The 24,821-nt window shown below is 38.3% G+C and overlaps 1 protein-coding gene across 2 annotated transcripts in view; it reads right to left on the bottom strand.

Moving 5' to 3' along the window:
• Positions 1-24,821, bottom strand: part of exoc6b (exocyst complex component 6B) — a 168,653-nt gene that overhangs the window by 31,383 nt on the left and 112,449 nt on the right. Inside the window, exons 17-21 of one of the 2 annotated variants that reach the window (XM_056461351.1) lie at positions 23,360-23,494; positions 23,070-23,249; positions 20,226-20,255; positions 7,423-7,564; positions 3,899-3,972 (exon numbers count right to left, since the gene is read on the bottom strand). In XM_056461351.1, coding sequence (XP_056317326.1) covers positions 3,899-3,972; positions 7,423-7,564; positions 20,226-20,255; positions 23,070-23,249; positions 23,360-23,494 — 561 coding nt within the window. The remainder of the gene's footprint in view (positions 1-3,898; positions 3,973-7,422; positions 7,565-20,225; positions 20,256-23,069; positions 23,250-23,359; positions 23,495-24,821) is intronic. The other variant, XM_056461352.1, reaches the window with a different exon arrangement.

The raw sequence follows: 24,821 nt of genomic DNA, 5'->3' as shown, positions 1-24,821 counted from the left end.
CAATGGGTCTTTCATCTTAACTTAATCTGCCCCATGGTTTTTAATGCACCTGTAACAAATTACTATGAGCACTGTACTGGGACACACAACATTCAAAGCTGCTCTGAATTTCCAATTAGGTAGTGAAGCATGAATGCAGAATTGCAATGTTTAATGTGAATGTAATAAATCACATTTCCAAGAAAATGTCTTAATCTTCAAGTAGATAAGTAGTTTGTAAAAAAAAAAAAAACCTTCAACGGGTGAAAAACTATATATGGTCATTTAATGACCTTGATTACAAGATAAAATGATTATTCTTGAAGTGATAAACGTCAAAAGTCTTGGAATAACCTCCAATAACACTAGGGTTTTCAATGATTGCCCCATGAAAGGTTAAATGTCTTTTTGGAATATATAAACAAAAAAGTATTAAAATCCTTCACTTTTTAAGATTACATGACAAAGAAAAAAGTGACAAAGAAAATATTACAGACAGACGCGTTAATTAGAATGGTCAGACAGTCAGTTGACTATTAAATTAGGCAACTCTAGTCAAACTATATTTAGACCACCCCTTCATGCAAAAAACACTTGTGTCTGCAAGGGCCTCTACATCAACCAAAGTCTGGCTGCCGGCTCTTTCCACCCCCACCCTTAGAGTTGACAGGAATTTGGGAAGGCAGAAGATTCAGGGTAAGAGTTGAGGCATGTGGCAGCCCCAAGAACGTGCACTGCTGGGGGCCAGCCTCACCACAGAGGCCAGCAGGCCTCCCAAACCAAGGCCAGCCAAGGGTTCCTATCACCACAAAGCTTCCCTAATATAATCTGTTAATGTAGGACTAAATATAGAACTGCAGCATACAGCAGATCACACCATTTATAAGTTCAATCCTCACACTTTATTTTTTTTTATCTGAAGTTTTTCTTTCACTCTTCATAACCTGCTAAAACAGACTGGTGGGCCAGTAAAGCCAATACAGGTTCATCTTTATGTTGCCTTTCCTTTCACATGCATATTTTTATCATTTAAAAATCTCACATTACAGAAAAAAACGCGTGGGACTGTAAGAAATTATAGTCTACCTCGACCCGGCTTATGTTTTAAAAGCTTATTTACCATAGAGAGAATGTTCATCCGGATTTCAGAAAAAGTACATACTGTAGTATCTCCAGAGTGATAATTCATCACTAGTCTGGGAGTGGCAAATTAAGACCCATCTGCTGACCAAAAAAAGATTCAGTTTAATCTCATCACTTTACCACTTGGTGTTTCCACCGAAAGTTTACCAAAAATGTGGCTAAATTGAGCAGGAAGATGAATGAAAACAGTATAAAATGAAGATGTTGGGAGTTCTTTCCAACTCCACTGAATTCAAAATGCTGTCTATTCAATGCTGTAATAAAACATATTCTTCCTCAAGATGTCCTCATACTTGTTTCTTACAGTACTGACAATGCATTGTTTCATTAATGATGTCATTTAAACTCTATACGGTTACAAACAACACATGCTGAGTCTGAAGCTGCTTTTCTTCCTAAAATCCTCAATATTATTAGGTGGCACTACAAAACTGCAAAGGTTTAATTTCTATGAATAACAGTACAATTTCAAAAATAAATGTACAGAACTGGTCACTGGTGCAGTATCCTTTCAAAAACATTTAGAGGTACAGATATGTGTGGTTTAGGTACAAATATGAAAATGTTCTGCTCCAGTAATAGTTTTTTGCATTAATTTCTAAGAGTGTTGCAACAAATTCTTTATGGGTTTATGCTACACCTACACTCATTTAGTACGTAACAGACATTATAAAATGTCTGTCTGAACTTCTGAAAATTACAAGTTGCATTGCAGATTGCAACTATACTTAACACTCAAAGCAGCACTGTCACCATGTTCCCTGCGATGTGAACATGGCTGAAGGGCAGAGATTAATGCTACAGTATAATGAATGAGAACATCTAAGAATTAAGTCGTTTGTCATGTCAGTCCCCCGTCCATCCTCTTATTCCTCACTGTCAAAAGCGCTTTGAAGCGGTGTCTGCATGTTCTTATTTTCTTTTTGTATTCTTGTCTTTCAGATAGGAGAGTGAATCTAGGTTCCAGCTTCTCACCAAAACCCCTCCCAGAGCTTCCGGACCTTTTTCGTTGTCTATCACCATAAGGATTGACCCGCAGCCCCATCCCAGGACCCGGGAGACCGGGACACAAACGGGCCCTTCAGGTTGATTTATCGGACGTATTCAAGGCCAGACACGCAAACAGACAGAATGATTCTGATGTCTCTGATCACCAGAACAACCTCTTAAAAGAAAACTGCACTTCCACCGACTTCCATCGGATGCTATTGAAATTATAATAACAATAACAGTATTAATAATGAAAGATATCTTTGTAGAGAGTCATGCATCATGATAGTTCAAAAGCAAAAGATGACATTAAAAAAGCAAAATGGCTATTTTGTTCATTCTTTTCTTCTGCATCCTCTTTTTTTCTCTCTTAAAAAAACAAAGCAAAACCACACAAGCGCCTTCATGGTGAAGTCAGGTTTAAAAAAAAAAAAAAACTAAATGGAAAACAAGTGGCACTGCATCATGATGGCAGGCGGGACAAAACGGAATTGTTTTAGTGGAAGAAAGAGCTATCCGTCACTGTCTGTCAGCTCATTCATCCACTACTCCCTGAGTATCCAGCCCATCCGTCATCCCCTCTCAGTCCCTGACACCCGCCCAGGTTGGCCACTTCGGCAACGAGGGAGGGGGTCCCAAATATGGACCCTTGTACCCCCACTATTATTGTTCCCCATCCTCTCTAGATCTCAGAATTCACAAACACACACGATACATTTGTGTTAACGGCCTTAATTTAAACATTCACTTCATGCATTGCCTCGAAAAAACCTCTAATTACTTTAATACAATTGATACATGAATAGAATATTAAACCGTTTCATTTTTTCGTAAGGTTGTTGGAAATTTCATATAGACAAACAACTGAGAAGACAAAAATATACAAATTCGTATCGAATAACATGTAAGCATCTTCTTACATGTAAGCATGTAATCAAATTCTGAGTTGATTTACTAAAGTAAGATTGGCTTTAGATGCACAAACACTAATTCAATAACTTAGCTGGTGTTTGCAATGTGAAAGATAATAGCTGCCATGCAGGACTGTACCTGAAATCCACAATCTTTATTTACCCTCAGAATCAGATGGGGGTTTTTTTATCGTTACTGCAATTGCCCCTGAATCAGAACATGCTTGGACCAAACTGATAATCATAAGGGGCCTGACTAGGAATATGATAAAAAAAAATGTGTTTTCGGAAAAGGACTGTTACCTGACTGTGCTAGGCTCCGGCTTTGCCAACATAAAAGCAAAACACTATAAAAACGTCTTCTAAAAAAATAACCGGATGAGAGAATAATGCCTTGGACTGTTGCCTTTCTGCTTGCAACATCAACTTGATGTTCTCCTCAATGTGTTTGAGTTTGTGTTTTTTGAGCCAGAGCAATTGTTTCTGATCAAACGCTCCAGCTCTGCAATGTTCAAGTATGGAGAGGTGCAAATGGAATAAGATGACCCATAATGAACCATCTGAAAAAGCCTTACCTTAAACCAAACAGGAGGAGGTCTAGGAGCCACCTCCACAACCCAATTGTACATACAAAAAGGTAAATATCAGGCTGGGCCCTGGGACCACAGATATGAACACGAACACGCAAACATTGAGAAAAGAAACCTTAAAACAAACCTATGGCTAGCATGGCAGTTCAGGGGGTTGGGTTAGGCGGTAGAGGGGAAAATAAGAGAAAGAAGGGGGGGATGTTGCGGGGTAAACAGGGAAAACAGAAGAAAGGGGAAAGAAGAATGTAAGAAAAGAAAAAGGAGTGGAAAAAAACAAAGACCTACTTGTCTCAAGTCGATGAAGGCGAGCAGCAGAGTGTCCCCCTGGAAGCCAGGCACCGGGCCGGCCCTGGCAAACCCTGTGGGAAAGAGAGAGGGATAAAGAGAGCAGGGAATTCGCCATGGAGCGGGAGATTGGCAGACAGATGACAGCCGGGACAAGGGGAGGACAGGGGGAGGTTCAGTGGGGGTGGGGGAGGTGAAATGGAATGGGGGCTTTGAAGGTTTTGGGGATGCTGGCAGAGGGGGTGGAGGGTTGGTTGGGTGGTTCAGAGCAGAGTCATGTCTCTGGGTCTGCCACCGGCTTTGTGCGGCCCATTCGGGAAAAAAATCATCATCAAACTCTCATTAATTCTCCCCAACGTCGATCTGACAAGCCAGATAGAGCGGATATGTGGGGGCTGCCTTTACACCAAAACCCAAAGCCTGATGTCCATTCCCATGAGGCCGTTCTCCCAGACCAGTGGCGTGGTACTGAGCGAAGGGGCCGACAAAACTTGTGAAAAGCCAATGGGCTGGGGGTGTGTGGGGAGTTAAGGAGTTGTAGAGGTTTCTGAGGGCCATTGGACCTTTATGTGCCTTTGGACGGGAACCCGTAAACAAGCAGCTTCGCCATTCTAAAAAACGGAACATTTGACACGCGGAGACAAAACAAGCCGGGGCCAGGAGAAATCCCTTTCACCTCATGATGCTGCGTGCCTTTCTTGCCTCTCACGCAAATTACACGCCTGCCATCTTTATTTCTGACCCCCGCAATCGCTGAGCCAGCGACTGCTTACCCTCGCGCTTTTGTTGCAGCATCTCAGCCAGAGACTCTGCCGATTTTAGCAAACTTCTCTGCTCGCCTTTTTACAGGAGAGAGACCAGCGGCAAAGGCGACATGGTTCATGTGACGCATGTCAGAGCACATCTCATCAAGATTTAAGAACAAGAACCTCTAGGCTTTCACCTAACTGCCACATACCAGCATAAAGCCCTGTTAGTGACTATGCTCAAAAACCTCCCAAGGGATAAGCAGGGACAAGCTGTCAAGACCTTTATGCTCCCCAAAACCAGCTGAACTGAACAGGAAGCAATTCATGATGCTCTTTCTCTTTGAATGTCCCATCGCCCACTTGAGGTGCGGTACAGGTCAAAGAGGCACAGCAGACACGAGAAAGGCCAATATCAGTTTAACAGAGCCTCTTGCTGGCGTAAGATAAAACTGTGCGTTTCTAATTACCCAAAAATAACAAAAGCATTTTAGTATCTTACTAAATTCTAATACACTCCTTGAGGATATGTCATTGGAGCAGTACCATCAAACTGGCATCATCTTTCTTAAGGGCTTTCACACTGCACCTTTTAGAACTGGAAAGCTGTCCCTTTAACGGTGCTGCCTCAGTACCAAGCTGTGTACCCCTACATGTACAATGTTTGCACATTTGCTTTCTGATAGTGCAGCTATCAAAATGCTTTTCCATAACTTCAACATTACACGTTTACTACTGTTATGATCTTCATCGTTAAATTTAAATACATTTAAAGGTTCAGAAGATTAAAATCTTTAATAGATTTGTGTGCGTTGAGCATCAATTAAGACACCGTTAGCACCTGTCAGCTTTAATTCTGGAAAAAAATAGATAATTTTGAGCTTTTGTCAGCTAATTTCATTTTCCGGGTTTAAAATAATTTTTGGGGCCGGATCAAAATCGATGACGCAGCGCAAATCTGCTTGTGGAGTGATGACATGTCGGGTTCTCATTATTATTCATGGCGGAGTTTTCTTATCCTATAAGGAGACCCTGCTTCTTAATTATTCATGAGAGAACATGCTTTCTGAAGGCAAGGCAGACCTGCCAAGCTGTGAGACCTAATGACTGGGTGAGACTAAGTCTGTGCACGCAAGGGGTTGTATGTGTTTGTTTTCATTATCCATGGGGTTTGTTGCATGTTTTTCCCCACGATGCTGTCAAGGCCGATACAGCAATGCTGTTGGATTGCAGCAAGCATTTTGAAAGAGCTGTATGAGAACTCGAGATTGGTGAACTTTGTCTTTTATCAGTTGAGTTTGTTACTATTCAAACACATCGTGCTGCTGTTTAAAATCCTCCAGATTACTGGCAGGACTAATGGTTGGAATAGACAGGGCAAGATACCTGCTGCACTGCTGTACACTGTGTCTGCATTCAGACCCGGGGATTTAGAAGGAGAAAAGTCCTCCTCATTTATAGTGTTTACATAAACGCGATTATCTTTATAATGACATAACAAATTGTGGTTATGTGTATATGAAATTATGAATAAGAATTATTGCAGGACATTAAATTAATTACTGTTTATTTCTTTGCATTTTAACTTATAAAATTATAAATTATAAAATAATGGGTTTCACAGTTTGTGTCTCATTTAGTGAGCCAACTGACAACAGTTGCTGGCTCGCCTGTTTTTCCCCTGCTCTGGCGGCCATGCCCACTCCTCCCTCAGCTCGCAGCATTCCATGCCCATCTCGGAGCATTTTTTTAACAAATTCTAAGGTAGAGTTGAACCAAAAGAGTTTCACGGCCCTTTAAAACAGCATTCAGAATACTCACTTGCACTTTAATGTTTATCCATATTTACCAACAGACATTTCACAGTTATTTGGGCCTGCTTGTAATCTGTCTTTATTAAGAAATGCATTTTCAACCCTTCAGAATCTTTTCCTAACCAATCTTCATACTTCACCTCTTTATCATGCACTCACAGCACCCTCCCTCTCTATACCACAGCACAGACACGTCCAAACTGTTGATAGATCCAACCACGGACACATCATCTGTGCATTCAAGTGGTTTCATCTTTAAGAGGTTATTTTAGTCCTGTATTCATTTTCTGAAACCTCCAAAAGCCGTAAACACAGTGACCTCATTCACCAAACTGAACGAATGTGTGAGGATGGGGCTTTCGTCTTTCCTGAGTGGCATTTTGATTATTAAGCTCAGTTTTGAAGCATACACATATATGATGCAGGAGGGGGGGGGGACATCCAAATCAACAGGACGTGGTCTCTAAAAAGTAAAAGAAAGAATGAACTGATATGGTACTTATCAGCCTGTTTGGTAAGCCCAAAGCAAACCACACCAAAAAGGCAGCATACAGTGTGACTGATGTGACCGTTTTGTGATGGGGTCAAACTTTCTCTGCTTGTAACCCATGTGCAATAGTGTGCGCTGGCTGAGGATCATGGGAAATCCATTAACCATCTGGGTTAGGAGCTCAATGGCAGTTTTAGCTGTGGTCACACACAAAGCTGTGAGGAGAGATGAGCCAAGCGACAAATGTCAGGCACTAGCCAAAAGTGCATACTCTTCTCTTCTCACCTTTTTCTCCAACATTCATCCAATTTTCAGAAAGCCATGGGGAAGTTTGTTAAAGTAGATGCAACAATTTGTGGCACAATGAAATGTCTTCGGGGCAGTTTAGGAAATTTTCAATTGGGACACACCAGGATTAAGAACAGTCATGCAATCAGGTTTAAGATGTTTTTTATTGCTAGAAGTCAAACTTACTTTCACATTCTTTGACGTCCACGTTGAACTGCTGCAGGGCTCCCATTGACACTTGCCTGACATCAGCCTCTAACAACAGCTGCAGCAGGGAGGTGGATAGGTGTTTACAGGCTGACATACATGCTGTCTGAGCCACCTTTCCCTGCAGACAAAGGAGGAAGAAAAACAAATGATGTATTTTCCAGCAGGACCTTCTCTAGCAGGTAGTAAAACTATGGATATTTAACCGTTTATAACTGTTTGCGTGTTTCTCCTCTTATTTTTTTAATCTGTCAAAATGAATTGTGTTGGATTCTCTTGACCGGCACAATATTCTGCATTCTGGTTTCTAGTGTAGACTACATGAATGCAACCACATTTCAGACTGAATTTACAATCGTGAAAGTCTATGCTTACATGCGATCTCAAAAACAAAAAAAGAGTGAGGCTTAGTTGCACTCCGGTGGACATTTAAGCCGGGAGAACTGCAGTGCTGTTTAAACATCAATACACATTCGCTGTCACACATGCAGATACATACACAATTCAAGCTCCAAGCTGAAAACCTCAAATATGCCCTTGTCTGCAGTCCAGCGTTTTCCTGACAATCAGGCTAATACTTCTGGGGAGATCCAAAGCTATTAATATGACACTAAACCTGAAAGAAAACAGCAGACTGGAAGGCCAAGAGTCTATGAGGGATTTTTATCTGATGGGGTCAAAAAATAAAAACAAAACACCATTATACAAGAGGACTTCCTGCACACTGGAAACACTTGGGCCATAAATCTACTGAAATGAGGGAGGAATCCATAGTAAATCCATTAGAGACAAAGGAAGACGTTTTTATCCCTTTTTCATCCATGTGAGATGGGTAGAGAATGGAAGGAAAAACAAAAAGCAAGACAATGCCCTCTTTGCTCCAGAGCAATCTCATCCTTTCCTTCACTTTCTCCATTTCACTACATCTTCCATGGAAACTGCACTTTAGCTATTTCTTACATTTGAATCCACTGGTATTAACTAACTAAGACTCATGTTCAGTCTCAGACTGCAGAAAGGCCTTAAAGGCTACAGCCTTTTATAGACATTTTAGGTCAAATAAATAAATAAAAGTGAATTAAAGGTAACACTTTAACAAAACTGAATATTATTTTAATGTATTTACTAGCATGAACTAAGTATCAACAATCCTGTACAGCATTTTTTAAAAGTTGTTAATGCACTGGGAGGTAACAAAAACTAACAATGACCACTTTATTTTCACTAACTAACATAAAAAAGATGAATAAATACTGTAATAAATAATTTGTTCATTGTTTGTTCATGTTAGTAACTAAAAATTACTGATGGAAAAAAATAACAAATACGTAAAAACTAGTGGTGTGATGAGATACTTACTTCACGAGAGGAGAAGAGACATGAGATTGGGTTCACGAGAATGAGATGAGACAAGACAAATTTTTTTCACACTATTATTTTGGAATACTTGATGAAATATATGAATAGAAAATAGTCTTTTATTCAACTGAAAAAATAAAGAAATAAAAATCACAAAATGCCAAAAATTTTGTTGCTTTTTTAAAATAAATTTGTAATTTTACTTCTATTTTAATGAATTATGCTATAAAGGACATACAAACACTGCTAAATATTTTGCTACTAACTCTACTGACTGGACAAACTCTGAGCTACTGGGTGCGAGTGTGGACTGATAGGAGAGAGCTGTTTTAATGTAATTTGATAGCGCACAGCAAAATAAAAATATAATTTTTTTTTTCTGAGGGCATAAATGATGACGGGTGTGTCTCTCCAGGAGTTTACTGTGTGCGCGCACGCACTCTGAGGACGTGTGTGTCTGTGGTGCTTTACTGACTCGGTAGGTGCAGAGAATAGTGTCAAACAGCCACGTGTGTAAGGCTTATCCAGCTGCAAAATGTAGCTAAAAGTCCTACATGATGGTAATAGTTTGTTTACATGTCTGTACTGCACTTCAATAATACGACTAAAATATGAATGTTTATGTCTTAATATGATTTGTGTTTACAACGATTATGTCTTTAAGCATATCTAAAGTGCTATTCCTTTGCATGGTTCGTTTGTGTTGCTGCAGTTGTAGCAGCTTTTGCTTTTGGATGTGGCAATCTTTGATTGCGCCCAAGTAAAAAGTGATGCACAACACAGAGGCAGCCCGGCTTGCGAGGTGTGTGCAAAGCACTTGATTTGAGTTTCAAATCCAATCCTGCATCCAATCTCCAGTGCTAAACTCACCCTCACGCTCCATTACAACTCACGAGACAACTTTTCACCATTTAGTTTCAAGAGAACCTAAAGGCCGAAATCTCATCACACCCCTATTAAAAACATAGTACCAATAAATAAAAATAAAAATATATCAAATAAAATCTCAAAAGGTGTTTAAGCCACCCTGAATGAATGCCATTTTCAAAACATCAAATCAACTGACATCTGATAAAGCAAATAACTCCATTGCAGTTCTAAACTAGTAATATTTTTCTTTTAAATAAATGACGCTTGCCTATATTTTAAGACACCTAATGCACTGAACTTGATACAGAATATCTTGCTTTTCTGGGTAACAGTATACATTGAGCGCGCAGACTGAAGCAGCCCCAAAATAAATTTGCTCATACAAAATCAGAGAGCAAGAACTGGAAAAGGTTGCCATCACATCAGAACGCCATATGGCTGTGAACTTCACTTAGCCTAAAAGCTTCTTTGTAGACAAATATACAGTACATAAACACACCTGACTGAATGGTTCAGGTGGGGTCAGCAGGAAAAGCCCACCGTTCAGCTCTCACTCCAAAAAAGAAGGGGATAGATGCATTCAATTCCTGTACAATTACTATAATCTATTCACCAGCCTCTGAAACACCTACGGCCTAAGTGCTAATCTACATAGGACATGGACGTAATTAAAAAAAAAACTATTTTGTTAGAATACAGCCTAACAAATAGTATAGAACAGTTAACACCGCTATACTCACACACACATTGCATTTGGTCTTTCTTTTTGACTGAATGCAAGTCGACAACACCAAAGTTCCAAAAGTATCAGAAGTTTCTTTCCAAAATGTTTGTATAGCATGTTGTGTTCAGTCAGCCACTAATCAGGCCGAAGCACTAACTAGGTGATTATAGATGATTAGAGGGCATGCTATGCGCTGCAGTGATTAAAAAATAAACACGCTTGTTTTCCGGCCTCCTGTCTCTGTATCTTTAATAGCCATAATAAATCACAGAGGCCAAAGCAGTGAGGGTTGTTACTGGTCCTCATGGCAGAATGAAGTACCCACCTGTCTCCTACTGGGACATTCTAATCACTCACAAATCATTTGGTCTGATTGGAGTGAGGCGTTTGTAAACTCAATGCGGTCAGACTCGTTTTTTTTTTTTTTAACAAATAAAGAGTCTGTGGATTGGCAAGTATCTGAACTGGGTGGATAGATGCTCTTATTCTTTTTTTTTTTCTTAAACTATATTTAATTAATGGTACATTTAAAACTTTTTATGCCTACATTATGGACAAAAGTAAAAATAAATAAATAAATAAATAAATAAATAAATAAATAAATAAATAAATAAATAAATAAATAACCTGAAAATGAACCACTAACGAAATATTAACTGGTTTCACACTTGGTTTGATTGCCTGGTCCAAATCCAATTTGACAGGTCCCCACGTCCCCTGCTTAATTGCATTCACACTGCTTTTTGATTACTTGGGAATGTCCAGCAGAAAACAGCAAATTCAATGGAAACAAAGGTATATAAGGCAAAAGGAGTGAGAGAGTGAAGTGCTTTTCACACTCGTCAGAAAACCAAGAGTAAATACACACATTGGCTGTTTCATTAGAGGCTTTTGCACCATGTAGTTACAAGAACTCAGGAGCTAGGAACTAGGCCCAAGTACCTGAAAACTACATTTCACCCCTCTTGACCATCACTAGGAACCCTGATCAACTCCAAGCTGATTTGTAAGCAACACTGAATCAACCTTTGAGTCATGGAGGATGCTGTGATCAGGGCTTTGTTTTCATTGTGTTGTGTGTTTCATGATAATGGAGAAGGAAAGCTAAATCACTTGTGATAACTTTCAGTGCTGTTTCATTAAAGCTGAGAAAAGAACACATAGCAGTAGATAAAGGCCAGAGGTAAATTCTGCAAACATTAGCACATTGTAGAGACAATCTGAAGTTGACATTATATAAACTAATGCGCATCAAAAGTGCTAGTGAGAAAGCATCCTAAATTGACCACCACAATGTAATTCACAAAAAAAGGAACCCTAAAGCAGAAATGTGAGAACAATAGAATGCACAGTCTAATTAACTGAATTGTGACATTACATGTTTTTTTAAGTTTAAATGCTTCAAAATGTTTTGTGTGTACAAATGTTTTCATGAACATTATAATAAAAAAGTGCAGTTTTTTTAATGCACAATAAAATGATTCTATAATTTAAACTTAAAAAATGTCAGTTTTTGTTCATTTGATTTTTGAAAAGCTCCTATTATTGGGTTTAGAAAATTACCTTCCATGAAGTGTGTAACACAGCTCTAAGGGTGCTTTTACACTTGGTTCAATTGCCTGGACTGAACCAAAGTTCGATTGTCGCCCCTTGCCACCTTCTCGGCTGGTTTGTGTTCCTTCTTTTTTCCTTCGGAACCCCGGTATGCTTGTGTCATCAAGCTGCTGTTTTGTGTACAGCCGTTGCTAGGTGACGGCCACGAAAGCAAAGTGGCAAAATAGAGACGTATACATATCACGGTCATTCTGCTTTTACTAAATATTTTGGTTGTTACCAAAACCAAAATAGAGAGCCACTTGTGTCTATCTTCCGCAAAAAATATCCAAAAGTTTCAGAACATTACACAACGTTTTTGCAGACATTGTCACTGTTTGTACTGGGTCATTCCCGCTTGTCACCAACGTAGGTGATACACAGACATACACACAAGTATGAACGTTATGAAAACTAAAAATTGTTGTACAGTTGCCGATTCACTTCCGTTATTTGGTACAATTGCATTCATATCGGAAATGAACCGTATTAGAGTTCGCACGAACCGTACCCCAGACCACCTCTTTCAGGCAAACTAAGGTACGGATCATGGGTGCACACCCGAGTTCAGACGACAGCGCTCACACTAGCTAAACGTACCGTACTTTAACGAACCAAAATTGCTAGTGTGAAAGCACCCTAAGTGAATGAACATTCCAGCTGAGGTTTTAATCTGAAAGTGCACTTTGTTTAAAACTATTTAATTTCGTAATTTACTTAGAGTCGTCTCAGAGTTGTTTACATGGTTTGTTGTTTGTCCGAATCTTTTGCCTGCTCGTATTGATGTCGACACGAAACAATCCCATATATGAGGTCCAAGATCCGGTAAAACATGAGTCTTTGTAAACCTTCCCTTCAAACACTAGTGGAGTGTGGGTGTGGGATTGATAACTAAAGATGAGTGATGTGTGCAACGCAATTTAAATGTGTTTGTGAGCTCGAGATCCCCTGCTGTTATTGTTGATATGGCCATCATCAGCTATTCTTACACACGTGCTGCGTTCAGTTTTCGCCACTGTGTGGAATAATACTGAATGTGTGTCTTTGTTTTTACTTATGGTTAAGAATAGAGCAATATGCTGGTGTTTACCTTCATTGCTTTAATGCACTGGGCTCACACATAAACTCTGCACTCTGACTACTTCAACAATGTTGATAAGCCATGGTGGGCGTTTCTTTCCATCTGAACGCAGTCAACCAATCGCAACTGTCTGGGTCATCGGACCAATCACCATAGATTAGCGTCATGCAAAGGAGGAGTTTGGAACAAATGAATCACTGAACAAATCATATGGGAGTCATTGGGATAATTAGGTAAAAACAAATGCATTTTATAAGACAATGAACACCCCAAAACCAAAACATAACATTTTATAATGCATAATAAGGGCTCTTTGATACTTTGTTTATTAAAAAATTAATGCATGTAATTTTTAGAAATGTTGCCAGTCAGTGAAGACATTTTAGATCAGACTGACGAAAATGTCAAGACCTGGAATATTCTGTTACATGAATATGTAAAGAGCCAATGTATCAATGAAAGAACAAAGCCTATTCTTGGAGAAAGAAAATCCATTCTGGAAGAAAAAATCTAAACCATTTAGACCAAAAAAGATCAGAACATTGTGTTCTTGTCAAATATTTCATCCAGATCAGATTTAGAAAGATGATGAAAACAGATCGAGTCTATCAACACTCCCAAAGCTTGCACATTCATATGCACCTTTGTGGTTGAACGTTTCAAGATCATGCATGCTTTGTTTTTGAAAAGAATTTAAAATAAATACATTAAGAATGGCTGGCTAAGTTAAAGGAAATTATTTGTTAAGGCAACAGTAATTCTACAATGATGTGGACTCAAAACATATCACAGGCAAATTAAGCAGCGATTAATCTCAGATTAGGTCCATTTACCATCCTCTTCCATCCATATATAAATCCGAACAGATTAGCTACTGTCAACACTTAAACGCAGAAGCCTTCGTTCAAACATGTGTGTGTTTAGGGTCTGATTTAAACAGTTCTGCTTCATGTGGCACACTCCTCTCACAGTAGCACATTTGTTTTACAGTTCAGGGCAGGGGAATGTTAACAATTAGCGATGGGACTCAAAGGAGGGAGCAAAATTTATAACAAAAAAAGGGAGGGAGGAAAGGGTGAAATAAGTGAACAGTCAGAGGCCTCCTCGCCAGTCCCCTAATTAAACAAAGGCTCATCAAAGCCCTCATTAAAAACTACTCAAAAGCAATTGGCTGTCAAAATAAACAGAACACATGGTACAGTGGGACAGACAGAGAAACAATAATAAAGCAAGAAAGAGAGATAAAGAGGAGGAGGAGGAATACAAGAACAAGGGGTTCTGGACACTGGGCCAAGGATGGATTTCTTAATAATACGCTTGAAACGTCACAACACTTTTGCAAACAAGCCCCACATGCGGGCGACCCCTGAGAGAACTCAAAAGGTCTCTCTCAATGCGCACATATTTCAAACGTGCCCGCTTATTTATGCAACGCACACGATCCCTGTTTGTTAAAACATCGAATGTACACTCACGACATCCTAACGAGAAGCAGAGACCATCGCTCGAGGAGAAGCGATGCCTGTCTGCGCTGATTACGCTCCGGTCGAAGGAAGGGTGATAATATGTGTTGAACTTCCCGACACCATGCCGCACCGTTCCAGCATTTCACAAACACAACGGGAAAACCGAGAAGGCAGCCAATCGATTTGGAGCTCAAATCGGGTTTTAAGTAAATAATGACAAATAGTGTTCTCCTTACAAGGTGCTTAATGATATTGATATGGAAGGCCTTTTGGTTACCTCTGGGCCTCCGCAGCTTATGGCGCTGCGAGCCAGAAAGCAAATACAATATCCAGCACACATTTTGACACCTTGCTTTAAAAAATGAATAAAAGTGCTGTTTGCAAAGATTTAACAAAAGCCAGGAGAAATTTTCAATCAGAAAATGAATGATGCTTTGTGGGACGGCAGCAGAGGTCGTGACTCCCACTTTTACAATTGGTCAAAACACAAGGAGACTATGGATACACATTCCCATTTACATCTGAGAATTTAAGTCAACTCTTTTGTTTACTTTAGATAACTTCTATAATTTTCACTGAGGCAGGTGAATGTATGGGCCCTATGTTTTATACGACGTAGAGAAAACAGACAAAACCACAGAATCCAGATATAAAAAAGTAACTCACTGTATGACAGGGACTGTCATGGAAGTTGGCAAATTTTGTATTAAATCATTTCCAAAACCTCATGTGCAAACACCTGTTCTTTGACAAGGTTTCATTAACTGAAAAATAAAATCACAGAAAGTTGTTGTTTTTTTTTCTGTTTGCATAATGACGATCAGTGGGTAGAAAATGTCAGTTGTAATTGATGAAACAAATGACATTCGAGATTAAAGAATTTTAAACATTATAATGTTATAGGCGAGTAATAATTTGGTGTAATATTAAAAGTAATCATTCAAAACTAATAAATTATTGGTAATGTTTCATTACTTATGAATTATGAATGCATTTTGCAAACTGCACAAGGAATTATGAAAACTTTTTGATTACTTAAACTAAACTTAACCATTTAAGCTAACAATTTTAAACAAACAAAAAAAAGCTGAGTTTGGGGGAAATAAAACAGCATTTTTAAAAAATAAAACTGATTTCATATGCCCCTGATGAATTGTCTTTTTCTGATCTCAAGCTGTTCTAACACTGCCAAATTACATGACTCTAAATGAACTCTAAAGCAGACAAAGCAAATGACAAAGTCCAGTCTGGCTAACACGGTTCAACAACACATCCCACAATGTTTAAGAATTGGGTCAGTGGGCTCAGAGGATGTGGCCTTTTGTGGTTGTTCAAAAGCATTTGAAAGTATAAGCATTGGTTCATTTTGTCTAGGAAATATAGGTTTGTGTACATTGCATTTCATCTATGGAGTCTCTAATGTGCTGTAAATAACTTTATGCAATACAGCCACATATTCTATATCTAAAAGTCTTTAAATATTTGCTTTTATTTACTATTGCATAACTTCTATTTCTCCATAATTTAGATTCTTCTTTTTCTTCTTTTTTTTTTTGTTAGTTCTTGTTAAGATCACAAGTAGTTGTGTTAGCATTTCACTGCATATCTAACGGTGTATGTGACAATTAAAATCTGAATTTGAATTTTGAATACATTACAGGATTTCTGTCAGCTAAATGCAATGGATGTTTCACATCAGGGAAAGGCATTTTGCCTTCCATAATATAAATATATTTTATTTGTTTTAACAATATTAGATGTTAAAAGATTTTGATTTGATGAACTGTCAAAAATGGAAGGCTGTAGAAACAGACTTGTAGTTCCACCGTCAATCAGCAGCCCATTCCCAGCTCAGATTTTAGTGACTTTCCATGAAAAGTGATGAGTGAACAGCTAAATACACTAGAATTAAAATGCTTCTTTCAAATGTTAGAAATGTTATATGAGTAGCAACATCTAATTATTGTAACTGACGCTGTCGGGGAGGGGAAGGGAAAGGGGACGTTATAAAAAAAAGTTAAATATGTAAACTGCTGGTACTGTTAAATTACTGTAGAAAATAAACATTTTTATCATAAAAAAATAAATGTTACATGAATAAAAAAATAATAAAAACAGTAATTGCATAGTCCATTTTAAATATTCTACAGGACGTTATGTATCTGACATAAAAATTAACTAGCATAATCAAAATCAACTCATTATGTTGAGTAAAAAAACAACCCATCATGATAACTGCTACTTTTCCAGTCATTCTGTCTTACACATATCTATTAATAGTATATTTTATACCTTTAAAAATGTAACACTTTAGAAACTGTATCGGTTTTACGGTCATAATTGATCAAATGTCTCAATTAATAGATGTATTAATTTACTTAAAAGAACATTTATTTGAATAAATAAAATAATATTCAATGTTGGTGGTTTAAGACAACATGAGCAACCAATGGTGCTGCAATAAAGTTGAGCAAAGTTCAACTTCATGCAAACGTGGAGTGGCGTTAATGTGATTACAAACGTGAGAGCAGACAGTGGAGCTCATGTGATCCCACTCATACATTTAATCAGTAACAATCAAGGCTGATTCAAAACCAGTTCCAAATTAAATAAGAAACACAAATCCAGTTGTACTAGCAGGCAGACTGGATGTCTATGTTGTGGCTACATCAGACACTACGAGATAAGGCTCCTCGTATGAGCCGCCACATTTTCAGAGCATCTTGCCAGCATCAGTTCAATAATGACAAGTTAATGCAACGGAGTCACACTGAACGTTGAGCTTACACACAAAAACACACACACATACACACACACAACACATCTGCTGAAGCATGTCAGTCTATGAACAGACCACCACGTCGAAAACAGCGTGTTATGGCACAAAAAAAGGCTCCACTTTCCTAAATGCCCTGCCAATAATTCAGTTCCATCGAGAAGTATTATTTTTCCAGTGGACTTCAGGAAAGACTTGACACCATGAGATTACAAAAGTGTGCCTTTTCTTTGTCTCAACGCTTTTGTAAAACCAAAGCCAAGAACTCTTTCCAGGATTTAAATCCTTATTAGTACCTGTTGTTCTCTCATAAGTGTTTAGGAGTGGGCCTTGTGTGTTTAATACAGGCCTGAACACAGTTAATCGCTGTCATGTGATGCTTTAAGTTGTCACTGTAAGCATCTATTGTTGCATTTTAAAAGGTTTGATTACTTGCATATAGTAGTGGCCAAAATTGATATTTGAAGGAGATGTTTCGACAATATTTCCATTTTATGACCCCTACAAGTTTAGTTACATCATTCAAATTTTATAGTGGGAAGATGAAAACACTTAAGGAAGTTAATTCACAAAAATATTCAGCAAAAAAAAGTAAACTACAGCAAACTACTGCTTAAAGAATATTTATTTTACACAGAATATTTTATTCACTATGCAAAAAAACTATTTAAAAAAAGTTTACATGAAATATGCAAGAAGTATAAAGTATAAGCAGTAGCATTATCATTTAACTAGTTTTCTTTGGGATTTTAAAAGTGCATTAATGACAATAATCAAAACTCAAACCGCATTATGAATAACAAATTCAAGAAAAGTGCTAGAGGTAACTTGAAAGGGTGTTTGTAAGACTGTCATGGGACCTTTATAAACATGACTTGACATGATTTCATAATTATAAATGAGCTTTTATGCATGCTTATGACAACCATCATTAAGTGTCATTAGTTCAGTTATGTCATTTTAAATGCAACGGTAACACTGTTTGATAGGTCTTTGTTATGATAACTTTACACAACCAAACATATCTTTGTTATGACAACTTGACATTACCAACATAACTTAGACAAAATAATCTGTTATAAATCTGTCATAAACATGACTGTTATGATTCCATTATATTTGTGTCATGAATTTTATGATAGCATCATTCATTTTTTGGGCCTCAACTACAGTGGTGCAAATATAATTTGTTATAAACATTTGATTAAATATCAAATATTAAAAAAGCTGTTGTAGAACTATTTGATGGAGTTATGACACTTTTAATGGGAAATTGAAATAACAAATGCATGTTGTTCCACTGATAAAAATGAGCAGAAATATATTCTTGACAATTATAATGGTTCCTGACAATCATGCTTATGACTGATTTATGATTACCAGTCTTGCTAATGTCAAGTTGTCATGACAAAGACAAAGACAGGCCATGGTTTATATGGTTAAGTAAAGTTGTCATAAACACATCTCAAACAATGCCACTTTTGCCTTTAAAAAGGCATAACTGAACTAATGGTACCTAATGTCAGTTGTCATAAGCATGCACAAAATTTCCTTCATATTCATGTCATAATTATAAAGGTGTCCTGACAGTCTTTTGAACACTCGATCAAGTAAAGTGTTACCAATTATCCAAAGTTGGATATCACTTTTGACCACATTTTTGATCACTTTTGTTTCTCAACCACGTTCCTGGAGGACCAATAACACTGCAGGCTCTATTTTAACGATCTAGGCACAAAGTCCAAAGCTCATGGTGCAAAAGCATTAAGGACGAGTCCGAATCCACTTCTATTTTAATTTTTTAATTCACTGCTATTTTAAGGACGAAACAATACAGTTTGCGCTACGGCACATGGTCTAACAGAGTTGTGCTTATTCTCTTAATGAGTTATGGGTGTGTTTTGAGCATAACGTGCATTAAACCTATTAGAATCTCATCTCACATTCCCTTTAAGAATCAGTTCTGTCGTGCCTTGGCGCATTTGCTATGTGCATGGCGACTTTGTAAGTGGAAAAACTGAACACTTCACTAGTGAGAAAACAGTTAAACAGACCGTCTGCAGTGAGAATAAAGAATTCGGCCTCTTTCATGGCAGCCTAGGTCACCTCTATGGACGCGCCGGCCCTGCCTGTGTGTATTAAGCAATGTATACGCGTTTAAGGTGCACAACTAATGTGCTCTACTATGGACTTTATTCCTGCTTTCAGCTGGTCAATTGTGCAATCCATTTTAGTTCCTCAAAATAGCAACGCGTCAACAATGTGCCTTAACACACCTCCTTTCTAGACCGAAACACTCATGATTCCACAAAGTGGCGCAAATGGATATGCTATTTAAACAACGTGGCGCAAAACAGGAAAATTAGGGCTGCGTTGGTCTGAAAAAAGCAACAAATCACGCCAAACGCATCTTGCGCCATATTGCGCCGAGTGTATGCTAGGGCCCTGCATGTTTTGGATGTCTCCTTTGTCTGTCACACCCATTACAGGTCTTTCAGTCTCTGCTAATGAGCTGATGATCTGAATCAGGTGTGTTTGGTTAAGGTGACAAGGTAAAGATGCAGAGCTGGTTGTCTTTCAGAAATGTGGTTGAGAAACACTGGTCTAGGACACACGAAAAATCGACTATTATCTAACTAATTAACTAAACTATTAGTTTACTTTTAGTTAATAAAACTAAACTATTTAGCTGAATTCTATTGTGAAAATCAACATTTCATGATGTTCATTCTCTGAGACAAAACGGCACCAAAGTACAGTTCAGATGCCTCATTTCTGTCCCATAACAGGCATTAAAAATGCACACAACATCTATGAGTGGGTCAGATGAACACCAGGCAGCATGCTGAAGTACTGTCACGAGAAATGGCTAATGTTATGCCTGAAGTTAGGCCACACTGCAACCATACTCACCGGTAGTGTGGCGTGCTCTATAGCATTTCCCTATAGAAGATAGACAAGAGACAAAATGTAGGTCAAAGGTCAAGATTATGACTCCCAACGGGTTCAAATGTGAAGTCGGTCAACCGCACTCTCCCATATCAACTTGGCCGAAGTGTTTACGATCAACACTAAAAGTCCCTCTGAGTGTCAAAGATGGTTTGTGGTCAGGTGGGAGAGGCTGAGCGAGCGAGCGTGACTGATGGGACTGTGGCTTTGGACACGTTATCAGAGTTTTTTGGCTGTGAAGTTGATGGCACACGCACAAATGGTCAGTTCTTGACCTTTCCTGAAAACCATGAGGAGGAAGGACATGGTGAGGCTGCGAGGATGGGGCTGAGTAAAGCAGAATGCAATACGTTCACATGCAGAGCTGGAATGTGCAAACACAATAATATAAGAGGCATATCTGGAAGAGTAGAAAACCATTTGACTGTACGTGTGTGGTTTGTTGATGTGTGTGTGAGTGTGTGTGCGCTGTAGAGAAAGTGAGACATTCAGCCTGACCGTAACCCGACCTGGGGTCGAACAAACATTGCCCCCTGTTGGTGAAATCTAGCCAACAATGTGAAGGCTGTTTTGCAGTGGGCTGAAGACAGTCATACTTCTCTGTTACTGAAAGCTTAGAAAAAGACCAGTCAGGAATTTAAGAGATTACAGGAGCGCAGGAAGCAGCATTACTGCAACCAGCCCTGGATCAGAGACAATCCCAGCCAGTCATGCAGACACAGGAAGGTGTTTGCTTGAGGCCCGTAGGAGGGAAAAACTCTTAAAAGCTTTGATTATTAGAAATCCCTCATGACAGGGGTCAAGACCGGGCTGTGCCAGCGCTAGACTTCCTTAACCGAAGCTGAAACCTCAGGTCGCGCCACACGATCTCTTTAACTCTATGTCAGCTGAGCTACACTGGGGCTCATGAACCCAGAACACTGCAATCCTCTTACCAGCAACGACAATACTTAGCCTTCCCTCAAAGTTCAAGTGTACAGTGAGTACAATCTGCTTTAAAGCGATGGAGTCACAGAGGGGAGACTACAGGCTAAATCAAAGTACGCTTGGTACAAGAAATGGATTATAGGGCTCAGGATAACAGGACGCAAGATGATTATTAACGTATAAAACGTACAAATAAGCAAAACAGAAAGTGTCTGAAGGCTGCACACGGATCAGAATCTTTTTAATGTTTCTAAAAGAAGACTCTTTTACTTACCAAAGCTTGGTTAACAATAAAATCTAAATATGAATTTGAAATCACTTGACAAAATATAATATAATATAATATAATATAATATAATAGAATAGAATAGAATAGAATAGAATAGAATAGAATAGAATATAATATAATATAATATAATATAATATAATATAATAGAATAGAATAGAATAGAATAGAATAGAATAGAATATAATATAATATAATATAATATAATAGAATAGAATAGAATAGAATAGAATATATTTTAAAATGTTATTTAATCCTTTGATACCCCAGTCCTTTCATCATTTCATTGGCTCCCTATTAAATATCATATAAATTAAAAAAATTTATTGATTACCTACAAAGCCCTGAATGGCTTAGCTCCGCAGTATTTGATGGAGCTCCAGGTGTATTATAGCCCCTCACGTCCACTACGCTCAATTAATTAAACAACTGATTATTCCAAGAATATCAAAATCAACTGTAAGCGGTAAATCTTTCTCCCATCTGGCACCTAAACTCTGCAACAGCCTTCCTAGCACAGTTTGAGAAGCAGACACACTCTGTCAGTTTAAAACTAGATTAAAGACACATCTCTTTGCATTAGCATACACATAAAACACAAACGCTTTTGAAATCCAAATCCTCTAAAGGATTGTTAGTCTGCTTTATTTATGGCAACCGGAGCCGGGAACACTTCCCAAAAGACATTCTAATTTGAACGGCATCTGTGCTTATGTTAGTCTGTTTTTATTACTCCTGAGGTTTCTATAATCCTGGACCAGGCTGTATCTTGAGCAGCTGCTGTAGTGGTCATGGAGGAGTGGAGAGCATGAGACTGATTCCTGTAAGACCCCAGTGACAGACGAGTCACTGCATTGATGCTGAAGGGCCAGACTGTACACCAGCCGATGACCTCCCCATCTGCAGCTTCTCCACGATAGACGGCCAGTGTTCTCCAGCCTCCGGCGCCTAGACAGCAGCTCTGCACAAGACGTTTGGCCAGAAGAGAAATGGTCGTGCCCAACTGAGTCTGGTTTCTCTCAAGGTTTTTTTATCCTTCACTTTCGTCAATTGGTGAAGTTTTTTTCTCGCCGCTGTTGCCACTGGCTTGCATGGTTTGCATGTGGAGCTGCGCATTGATGGATTTGCTCTTCAGTGTTTAAACTTTTAGCAGTGAAATTTAACCCCCACTAAACTGAACTAAACTGAACTTCAACACTGAAAAGTGAATTGACAATTCTGTTTCAATTCACTATAATCTTCTATGTGAAGCTGCTTTGACACAATCTACATTGTAAAAGCGCTAAAGAAATAAAGATGAATTGAATTGAAATTGAATATATTTATTCTGCATTTAGAATAACTTGGTAGAAACTCCGATAAGAAATTGCAGAATGTAAAACAAATTTAAAATTCTAATATAATCACCACCAAGTAAAAATTTTTGGACCGGTGATGCAAACACCACCCAGAACCATAATCTGTCTTTTTAAATAGATTTATTTTATACTGAGTAATTATGTAATCAAGTACAAAATGATTATTAAAAAAAAGGTAAATTTCTTCAATTGAAAAAATAATAATAATTTGAATGTGTCTGTGGATGAAATACTCACAGGCAGGTGAGTAAACACTGCAAAGGTGCTACAGAGAAACGCGATGAGGTCACTCAGGTAGTCACTGGCCTGCCCGCCACCCTGTGCTGCCATCCAATCATAATCAGCCAGCTGCAGAAACTGGTCAATCTTCTGATTCAGGTTAGTGTAAATCTCCTCTTCAGCAGCGTGCCTTGCATCCTAAACAGATAGAAGCAAACAATGACTAACCAGAGATCCTGACCAGTCATAACAGGTATTGCAATAATATTAAATTATAATTCATAGGTTCTGTGGGAGGAAAGAAGTACCTTGAAGGTGGAAGTTCCATAGAGCTTTGTAGCATTGATGGTGTCAGGAGGCACATTAGTTATGTTGGAGATGAACTCTTCTAGATAATGACAGGACTGCTCCAGATGAGTGGTGTTGATGATGATCTGGACCAACTTTGGGGAATCAAATTCAATTTCAAATTATAAGTCATTCAATTCTGACTTGACTGATTTGACTTGACTGTTTTATAACAAAGACTAAAATAGATTACCTCTCATAAGTTTGGGTGTGTATATATTTGTGGTGAGAAACTGACACTTTTATTCAACAAGAAACCGAAATTTAGGGGTGTCATAATGAATTGTTTCTTCAATGCATCACAATGTAGATGTGAACAATTCGGCATCGGTTCAGTAATAATCATAACCAGTTATTATGTACTGACGTCATTTATCACATATGCGTTGTATGGCGGTAGCTTACTATGGCGTGGAAGGAGACTGTGAGTAATTAAAACACTCCCACTACTTAAAAAGCAGATAACTGTGCACAATTCAGTGCTTGTGAGTTTGCTGGACAGTCTTTCGTTGACAGGAAAGTACATCAGGACCCATCTAGGAAAAAATGAAAGCTGTAAACTCTCGTTCTCTGTGGCCCCTTTTACCTGCTGGCATGTTCGTGAGGTAACCTTTAATCTTCTCTCTCGGCTGTTACAACAATAACATTACTTGTGGATCCAGACACAAGCGTGTCTGCAGAGCAAGTTTTCTCTACCGCGTCACCGTCTATGATGCATCAGCTGATCACCTTGGCCGTTTAACATCAGTGTCTGTGTCACTATTTGCTGAACAGTGCCAGAACCGCATTAGTATTAGAGTCAACTGCAATCTTTTCTGTTGAGCGCGTGACCAATTATAGGCGTTTAAGAACTCGCTCGATAACGCTCAAAAAGCAAGCAGGATCATATTTACATTAGTTTATTTGCTATAAGTGCTCCTGTTGTTCTGTGCATGTACTTTAGTTTTGTATGATACATTTAGAAAGAGCGTTTTCTTTGACCAGGTAAATTTAAAGGTACAGTAGAAATATCTGACTGCTTATATTAAAAGACAAAATTGTATTACAAATAATATATAAATATAAATTTATTATTTATATATATATTTATTAAAATACATTTTAATACAATAATTAATGTGTTGCTAAGTTAAATATCAAATTGTTTATGGAAAGCATCGCCAATGCACCATGATGCCTTGAGATATCGAATTTAACCGATGGCATGATAATCACAACCCAACCAAACCAAGAGACCAGTTTTGAATTTATCAAAAATGACAGCAATTACATTAAATAATGCTACTCAAAAACAGGATTTCTATCTGTATATTAAAATGATTTCACCACATCAACAAATTAGATTCATTTTTGACACTATGATGACTGCTGAAACAAAATGAGCTGATATCATAGAAATACAATTATTTCACATACATATAT

Source organism: Danio aesculapii, chromosome 7 (assembly GCF_903798145.1).
Source record: "Danio aesculapii chromosome 7, fDanAes4.1, whole genome shotgun sequence".
Classification (NCBI taxonomy): domain Eukaryota; kingdom Metazoa; phylum Chordata; class Actinopteri; order Cypriniformes; family Danionidae; genus Danio; species Danio aesculapii.
This window is presented reverse-complemented; position numbering and strand designations above follow the sequence as displayed.